The sequence below is a fragment of the Delphinapterus leucas genome, chromosome 8, assembly GCF_059928025.1.
Source record: "Delphinapterus leucas isolate spDelLeu-1000000601 "Yukka" chromosome 8, BTC_Dleu_Yukka2, whole genome shotgun sequence".
NCBI lineage: Eukaryota > Metazoa > Chordata > Mammalia > Artiodactyla > Monodontidae > Delphinapterus > Delphinapterus leucas.
Window position 1 is genome coordinate 74902223 of NC_143136.1, and position 9824 is coordinate 74912046.

At 39.7% G+C, this 9824-nt stretch overlaps 1 protein-coding gene across 1 annotated transcript; it reads left to right on the top strand.

The window, feature by feature from the left end:
* The first annotated feature begins 2740 nt into the window (after window positions 1–2740).
* LOC149748580 (uncharacterized) lies at window positions 2741–4520 on the top strand. Its single transcript, XM_089916813.1, has 2 exons — window positions 2741–3911; window positions 4048–4520. The coding sequence occupies exon 1, from the start codon at window positions 3188–3190 to the stop codon at window positions 3884–3886; it is 699 nt and encodes a 232-aa protein (XP_089772939.1). The 5' UTR covers window positions 2741–3187; the 3' UTR covers window positions 3887–3911; window positions 4048–4520.
* The last annotated feature ends 5304 nt before the right edge of the window (window positions 4521–9824 follow it).

Genomic DNA, 9824 nt, shown 5'->3' on the forward strand with positions numbered 1-9824 from the left:
AGAGAGCAAGCAGCCCTGGGATCCTGAAGACTCACAAAGAATTTTTTTTAATTCACTGTTAACAAATCCTGGTTTGATGTTATAATTTATACAGGAGGAACAAAGCTGTTTATAATGGATCTCATCAAGGAGTTACCAAAGGCTGTACAGCTTGGGGATAAACCATTAAAATCAGGAAAAGAAAATAGAGGGCCAGTTATGTATGTACGTTCATATTTTGAACTGATATTGGAAGCCCTGTTAATTTTGCTGAATTTAGTCAACCTTCTTTTTAAGAACACTGCCTGCCTTAATTTCTTGGCTTTTTAAATGCAGAAAGCTCCTAGCTCTAAAACTTTGGTTACCCCTTTCTTTTCATTTGAAATACTGAGAATCCATTATCACTTTGTCGGTAGCTTTCTGTTTATCTATTTAAAGGTTACTGAATTTGCTTATACTATAACTTCAATGATATTTTCCAAATGAATTTTCTATCACCAAAACTATACTGCATAGGAAAGGGTAAATGTTTGTGCTCATTTCTTTGAGGCCTCGACCTGGCTGGCACAACTCTCTAAACATAGATCAAGATTAAATGAGTAATAAGGCAAGAGTGCACAATAGTTTCTTTAATAAATTTTTCAATACTGTTACCATAGAGGAGTCTTTTCAAAGGATTTAACTTCAGGTAGACAGAAACTTTGGCGATATTAATATCCACATTCTAAAACATTCACTGTTTAAAAAATTGTAACAAGTTTTATGGTGTCAAGGAGATCCAAATAAAAGATTTCCATATTTTCAGTCTCCTATTTTCACAAATTTCAGCATGATTGTTCTGGATTTTTTTTGTTTGTTTGTTTTCTTTTGCTTTGAGAAAACTGGTTGTTTCATTGTACTTCTACTGGTCCTAGAACTAAGCCTTCTTTCATCTCTCTAAAATTGGTCATGTTTCAATTTTAGCCTGGATATTCTAATTCTCATTCTGTTAAACTTTTAAGGGTAAGGATAATGGAGTATGGAATTGGTCACATGAAAAAAAGATAAGAAATAAGGGAAAGAGTTTCAATTTAAAACTATGTGACTTTATTCCTGTCCTGTGTCATGGACATATATACACTACCAAATGTAAAACAGATAGATAGTGGAAAGCAGCTGCATAGCACAGGGAGATCAGCTCAGTGCTTTGTGTCCACCTAGAGGGGTGGGATAGGGAGGGTGGGAGGGAGACGCAAGAGGGAGGAGATATGGGGATATACATATACATATAGCTAATTCACTTTGTTATACAGCAGAAACTAACACACCATTGTAAAGCAATTATACTCCAATAAAGATGTTTAAAAAAAAATGTGAGAAGTTGGAAGTTTCAGGAAAGTAGCAGTGAAAGAAAAATACCTCTTTATAAGCTACAGAAGAAAGGACTTTAAGACAAAATTAAATTAAATCAGAGATACAGAACATTTTATGGGAAAGGGAGACAGATGTGCTTTTGGAACCGGGAAAATACTGGTTAACTTTTAGTTGTGATCGCACTTTGGTGGTGTCTATGTGAGGCAAATGCTTTGGCTCTAAACTTGTTTCTGCCGCTTTTATGTTTTCTCCCTTCACCAACCTGGAGACAGGAGAATAAGGCAAATTCTGACTCTCTGGTGAGGGGTCAATCAGATGACTTTTGCTTGTCTCATAAATACTGCTCATTGATAAACAATTTAGTGTCTTTCAATTGAAAACTTCCTCCTAAAGACCATACAAGCCAGGTTTGGGGGCAAAATTGGAGAAAGTGGTCCTAGTACATTTTGCTACTCATAATTTATTCACTCACATGGTGAATATGATGTTGGAAAGGGCCTAAGACATCATCAGACTGTAATTGTGTTTGCTGTCATGTGAATGGAACAAAAAGTGACAACTATTTTTCCCTCTTAATATAGTTGTAATCGTGCAGGTGAATTCATTCTTTTTCTGAAGTGGCCTCAATATATTTTCTCTCTGAAAAAATGTACAAAATAAGAAACTGCAAGAAGACTGAATTAGTTATTCTACATTTGGTTATCCTTTTCCCATGAGACACTGGGTATTCACATTAGTAACTTTATACCTGAACACAGTTATATCCTTTAAAGTCCTAGAATGCTAGTGTTGAGAGGGGCTTAGAAACCACTGGTCCTTCATTTTGAAGATGAGAAAACTGAAGCAGAGACAGACTGCGATTTCTGCAAGGTGGCACAGAGAGATACAATGAATATAGAATTAAAACCTGAAAACCGGCCCAGTGAACCCTTCATTACACTACTTTGTCTTGTGAGCCAAGAACCACTTCCTCAGCCCTTTTAACTCACTCTATCCATGCCTGGTCACTTCAAAACTTTGCTTGCTTCTGCAAACTATGTATATCGGCATCCCAGAAAACGTGGAGTTCATATATCTGAGATCTTCTGCTCAAGAGGAACTCCTGTCTTACTAGTCCATTAATTGATGGTTCCAGGAAGAAAGACTGCCTCCAGTTGTACCTGGGCACCTTAATAGGGAGGAGTGTCTGGGTGTGGGACAGAATGGCCTAAATATGCAAGCAAGACAGAAAGTCCTCAGAAAAAATTTACCTATAGAAAAAGCCCCTTTTAAATGGCAGCCTTGATGAAAGTCTAAGACGTTGAAATATTATAGACTTTGGAAAATTCAAATGTTCTACGTTCAAGGCCTATGGTATGTTCAAGGCCAAAAAGACATGCAAAAAGGCTCTGGGACTGAGAGCATGAGTCCTGGAACCCATGCTCAAGCTGCTTCTACTGGGCACCCTTTATACAACTCCCCAAATGAAAACAGTAACGTAGGCCTGGCCCGACAAAAGCCTAGATAAATAATTACGGTGGATTTTAGGAAAGGAAGAATATAATCCTGATACAGGGTAGGATGTAGGCAGAACCCTATGAGATGCAAACACAGGCATATACTTTAAAATACGCTAGATCAGAACGTTTAAGAGGGAAGTGTTGTGTTTTGTTTTGAAGTGAGCGTTTACTGCCATAAACACACCCGACCTGTATTAGAATGGGTGTGGGAAAGCGTCGGAGCAAGCATCAAGTTGTTTAAATCAGTCTGGGAGTAAGTAACACAGCGACCCATTCGCTAAACTCGTCGCCAAGTTCCCTCCCCCGGCCCGTTCCCCGGTGTGTAAGCAGCAGCCCTCCCGCCCCGGGGGAGAGCGATGGGTCCCAACCCCCGAGTCTCCTGGCGGGCTCGGGGGACGCAGGCTCTGCGAGGTCCTTCCCACACGCGCGCTCTGCTCCGGGCAGGGCGGGCCGGGGCGGGGACAGGGGAGCGCGGCGAGAAGCTCCCAGGGCGGCCGGGGAGGAGGGCGGCGGGCGGTTTCATTGTTTCCTTTCGCCCTCCTCCTCCCGCGCCTCGCCCCGGCGTCACTGGAAAGCCGCCCGAACCGCCCGGCGGCTGGTTATTTATAGCGCGGGCTGCGCGCGCGTCACGGAGCCCGGCCCGGCTGACGGGGCCGCTGACGCGCTTGGCCGCGGGGCCGAGTCCGCGGGGCTGCACGCCGGGCGCCGGCGACAATGGGCTTCTGTGTGTGCAGCTGCCGTCGCCGCTGGGGACCGGGGGGAGGGGGGCGGGCGGCCGCTCCCCCACTACCCCTCCCTCTCGCCCGAGACCCCCGAAACGTAACCGGCCTCTTCTGCCCCTGGCCGGGCCCCGCCGGCTGCTTTTTTCTTTTATTTTTTTAAAAAATTTTATCAGTCAGTTTTCCTTGCCCCAACCTCCGCTTCCACCTCCCCCGCTCCCCCTTCTTGGCCCCCAACATGACGAGAGAGTGGGATTTAGCCGGCCGGGGGCGACCACTTTGTGCGTCCTGGGGAGCGGGACCCGCCCAAGGCGCGCCCAGCGGGGGACGCGGTGACCGAGGGGCCGGGAGCGCCAGGCAGGTAACGTATCCTGGACCTGGAGTGGGGGCTTTGTTTGGGGTCGGGGGAGGGGACCTGGGGTGGGTGTGGACGCTGGGCAGCCCTTCCGGGTCTCCTGTCTCCTCCCCCGCTCTCCGGACCCCTGGCCTGCCTGCAGGAAGCCAACCTGGGTGTGTAGCGCGAAGAGCGAAAGAGAAACTTCTGCGTGACTAGCTGAGGCTCCTCCAGAGAGGCCCGGATACTAGAGGACCCCCGCCCCCCTCCGCGCAGGCCCCCCCCCCTCCGCGTAGGCCCCCTCCGTCGCCCCTCCCCCGCCCACTCCCACCCCTTGCTTCCCTCCCAACGCCGGGGACATCTGAGTCCTCCCCCCGCCCCCTCGCCGCGGGTTTGGTCCTCGCCCGCCCCCGCCCCGCGGAAGGAGGGGCTGGCGAGGATTTTAGGGACTTCCTGGGATGCGGAGAGCAGCTCTGAACCGTCCCCTTTCTGCAGCCGGTAGCTGGGGAAGCTGGCTCCGGAGCCTCTCGCACGTGGCAGGCAGGCAGAGAACTTGCTGTGCCTTCTAGGAAATTGCAGTCGATTTGTAATGCAGTTTCGCTAATTGGGAGTTCAAAATTAAACTTTAATAAAGCATTTGTGTCGTCTTGTCTAATTGTGAAAGCTTGCATCCGTCCTGGTACATAGACTCTAAGTCTCAAGTTAATGGCGCTAAGCTAGATTTCCCCCCCAAGTACAATTCCGTCAGCCGGCGTCGGCGCAGCTGGATTTCAGTTAGGTACAGATGTTGCTAATGGCAGCTTAAGCACGGATGGGCAGATAGCATACGGAATGCAACATGTTGCCATATGGTTCCTTTAGCCTTTCACCTCCAGGGATATCAATCACGTATATTCTGGGAGGAACTTAATGGCTCTCTGAACGGCAAAATGAATTACCTGGTACAATTTATATCCCTTGACCTGATACGTTATAACAACAGGAAGGTAGCATCTCACAGTTTCTGTGGTATAAATTGAACTACAGAGCTACGTTTCAGATTTCGTAACGTCTATTTGTAGTTTGAGGGGCTCTGTCACACCATTCTGGCTGTAAAATCCGTTTCTGTCTTGCCCCCCTTCCCCCCCCACCTCTGGCTGATAAAGTTTATAAAGTTTAGCAAAACTGTTGTCTTGGCAACTGCCAATCAGCTGACCAAATACTAATCGATGAGGGTATGGGGAAATGGAAAATATGATTTCTAGAGCTAGGTACTTAAGAGCAGTCTTTAGGAACACCGTACTTTCTGAATCAGAAAATTAAAGGACTCCTAAGAAAATTATGTATTCTGTGAGTCGTTTCAATGTAACTCCTAAAGCCATTTATTAACTATTTGAAATTCTGCTTTTTTATACTTCAGTCATTCTTAAACTTAGGAAAGTAACTTATGGAAAAGTACTTAGAAATATGAAATATAAGAAAGATAAGAAGGACCTCCTTAGTAAACTAGTTTCTATACCCTTCCCTCCCCACCTCCATGCCCTCAACTATGTGTGTACTTTGACTTGAATCCTGGATGTGGTAATACTGGTCGTTTGTTTTTTTACCCCCCAAAATGTCAGTGACAGCATACTGAGGTCACTGTTAGATCCTAGTGGAATGATTCTGTAATATTTCACAGGTCTTCTAAAAAAATATCCTGGTGATTAATAAAATATTTAATTGATTGGCTCTAATTTCAGATTATAAACGTGGTTGTCTTTTACTGTATCCCTCCTTTTTCCTTCACTAATGAGGAGAGGCAACACTGAAAAACAAGAAATAAGGGTAAAAAAAAAAGTAAAATAATGTATGATAACTTTGTTTTTAAACTTTTACCTATTAAGGGATATCTAAAAGCTATAGACGTACTATCTTTTAAAAGATTTTGCATCCAACAATATGTGAACCACATTAGTTCATGTGAACTGATAAACTAGCGAAATACACAAAATGGACATAGTCTGAAAATATACATATTTTCAGTCATGCAAGTTTCATATTCATTTTTAAATTACAAGATGATATTTCTCCTTTTTTTCCTCTTTTTGTAATGGCTGATGATTTGTTACCTAGTGCTTGAGTTAGGGCAATAATTTTGATAATGATTATCAAATAATATAAGATCTTTTGTGTATGTAAATAGCAGAAAATTTTATACAGAACAAAATAAGATATATCTGAGTTATGGCAACCCTTACTGGAGACTGTTTTTGGTAATCTTTTAATGGCTGAGGTTGTATTTCTCTCTGTAGCGTCGGCATTCAATGGGTTTTAACCTTGATCAGTAGTGAGGTTGTCAATAATGACTCCATCTCCATGACTTCTGAATAGACAGTGAGTGTGTCCTTTAACCAGTCACACAGAACTTGCCTTATAAAGCTGTTATTGTCATGAGCAGATATTGCAGGCTTCTGTCAAGCCCCATGATTATTAACATGTTCTTCAAAAGCCAGGCTGAAAGTCCTGCTGTGCTTTATTTCAGAATTCAAGTCCATTAGTACATAAAATCCTAAGCAGCAATATTTGCTTTTTCTGAAGTTGTATTACATACATGGTGAATAATTTCGGGCCCATTTGTAGACAAAAACTATGTATATTTGGTATACATATATAGTAGCAAAAACAAGATATGTATCTTGCATGACTTATTTTAAACAAAGATTTCATGGTTGTCCATTGTTACTCTAGATGAGGTGGCCGGCTGCCAAGGCGATCCCTATAGCTGGAAGGTAGTGGTATTGTTATTGTCTACCAGGGAATCACTTCCTGTTTTTTGAGCTCCCAACTTCACCTCCCTCTTTCAATATGGCCCTTCCATATTGCTGATCTGAGAATTTGTTTGAATGTGAAAACTTTTGAAAATGTGTTTGTATTGGTCAAGATTTTCACCAGAGTTTTTGGTTGCCTGCTGGTGTTTATAGTCTTAATCTTGAGCCAGAAGGTATATTTTCATTGAAAATTAAGAAATACTATTAGGACAAGGTATATTGCCCATGCTCTAAGTAATTTCAATTGTGATGTAATCCTAGATGCTTTCTATTTTTTTTAAACCTATGAATGTATTTTAAAATATTTAAGATAGGACAGATTTATGCCTTTCTCAAGGTAATATAGGACAAGTTATGGGTAGGCATGAGACCTCTAATGGTACACTTCATTTGAGTGAGTGAGTGTGGGGAGGAGAGCCATCAGGAAAGAGTATATAGTCCCACTGCACTGGCCCTGTTTGCTTTTCAAACTTAAAACCACATTGCTGCACTGGAAACTTGTTTCTCTCTTGTGTAGCCTTTCATTTAAACATGTTTTAAAAAAAACCTGTCAATCTGTAAATATTTAACCAGCCAAGCAGGAAACAATCTTTTATTCTCGACTATATGCAGCTTTGTTTTTTCACCTGGGTTAGTGTGGTGGCCACGTAAATAACACATAAAATTTTGATTTGGTGTTCCTTACTTTGAAGATGGACAGAGGCTTCTTTAATTAATCTTGCTCTATTGCATGTTCTGTATTCAGATATTGAAATACAGTATTTTTATACATTTATAAGATTGTGTTTGCATTTATTTAATTTATGTTTCTTTTTTTAAAGCGTGTAGCCTTGAATGTTTGTTCTGCTTTTTTTTTTCTTCACATCATTACTCTGGTACTGCTTGATGTAACTTGATTAGCTCCCTCCCCAGTCATGATTGGTAATTAAAATAGGCATTAAAATTAGTCACTTAGCAATTTTGCTGTTCAATTGGCAATTAAATTACTTAATTGCAATTAAAGTCCTAATTTTAATTGGCAAAATGATAGATGTAGATTTAAGATAATATGTATAAATACTTTAATAAGTGTCTATATAAGGATTACTTAATTACTCAACTTCAAGTTTATGCTGTTAACTTTAGAACTTAAGTGAGCGATGAAATTTATATTACATCTATTCAAAGGATATGGTAATTAGATTTATTACTTATCACTATAAGGGTCCTTGCTATAAGTTACTTTTGTAGTGTTAAAATTGTAGGCTGGATAATTGCAGAATTATGATAAAAAAGGGCATATATGTCTGTCATAATATATCAATAACATGTCTTCATTTTTTATTAAATTGAGAAGTTCCTATACGCCAGTTAGTCTGAGGGAAAAAAATCAAAAATGGTTATTTTATAATTAAAGATAAAACAAAAACTAACCAGCTATGATATACATATGAAAACTGTTGCAAAGTGTATGTATTTTATCTACTAAAAGAAAATCCTATGTAATACTGTGGTGGTTACTAATGTTATCAGCTACTTCTAGAATTCCAAGTGTCCGCGATATATTCTTAGCATATAGCAACTTATTTTCAGAATCTTTAAAGTGTCTTTCAGGACTCTGTACATTTTAATGACTCCCATGTTTAGTGAAATCAGCAAGGAAATCTAAAACCAGAGTAACCCTTCCTTGCTTAATCAAGAAGAATTTTTACATAAGAAAATATTGGTGATTGCCAGGGGCTGGGAGGAGGGGAGAATGGAGAGTTATTGTTTAATGGTTATAGAGTTAGAGTTTTATAAGATGAAGAGTTATGGGGGTGGATGGTGATGATTGGTGCACAACAGCATGACTGTATATAACATCACTGAACTGTACACTTACAAATGTAAGATGGTAAATTTTATGTTATGTGTCTTTTACCACAACAACAAAAAGAAAATTTTAAGTGGTTAATTTAAAGTAAATATTTAGGAGATAGTTACTGAGAGTCAAGAGTTAGAGAAAAGATGAAGGATTTTTATTATGCAAAATACTTTTTGAGTGGCATGAGGTTTTACCATATGTTTAGTTTTAGAATTTTAATTTATAAGTAGATGCTTCTAGAAAAAAACAGTGCTGTTTTCTTCTGCACATCTTTCCACATTTCTAGAACTGAGTACTGTATCAAAGCAAGAAATAATTTTTAAAGTCTTTGCATTAAGTAGTTTGGAGTGAAAAATGGGCTGGGTAAAGCTGAGCAAAAGCCACAACTACCCAAAATGTGAATTACCAGCTGAGTATTTGACTTATTCTCTAGGCATCTCATAAAAGAGGAACAAATGATTGGTTGATTAATATCTTATTAATGCAAGTGAAATGGCAAAGCAAATAACCAAAAACCGTCCATATTAAAAAATGATTTTGTATTTTCAGAAACTGAGTTTTTTTCAAAGTGGAAATTTCTTTCTTCTATCACTAATGTAAAACTTCCTGCTGAATGGCAACAAATGCCATGAAAATTGTCCAAATATAACTTAAAATATGTCTCATTTTATGCTTAACATAGGTTCCATTAATTAATATTATTGTGAAATGTCTTCAAGTTACCTTGATTCTTATAGCATAACAGGTATATCTGTTTACTGTATTTGAATTGTAAGAGCTAAGAGCTGCTCTGAGTACATTTTGGGAGAATAGTAAAATAAATCCCTAAAGACCCCTTTCGCATGCATTAAGATACAAAATCCTATGGAATTAAATCCATGTTTGCTTTCTAAATTATACCAATATCTCAATTTTATTAAGTATAATCAGCCTAGCCTTGCATAAAATACTTTGGTTTAGATGTGAGTATGCATTATTTACACTGTTTTTTTATGAAAATATTTTTTCCATATATGTACAAATATGTTCTGCTTAATATTGGCTAATATCATAAAAGATAACATAGTAACATTATTTTCCTATATGCTTTTTCTGAGGTCATCTAATACTGTATATTGATAGAAATAATAATTTTGTAATTTGTTTTAGTTGGTTTCAAAAGAAGGACCTACTTATGGATAGGATCAATTTTATTCCCATTTATTGTAAATTGTTAAGAACACCGACCTTCATTTGGGGTAACTTTATGTATTTATACATGGCAATAATTTAAAGTTATATCAGATTCTGGGCCCTGAAAGAAACATT

What these genes read in the sequence shown, in the direction of transcription:
- LOC149748580 (XM_089916813.1), top strand. Translation starts at nt 3,188, where the DNA reads ATGGGTCCCAACCCCCGAGTCTCCTGGCGGGCTCGGGGGACGCAGGCT.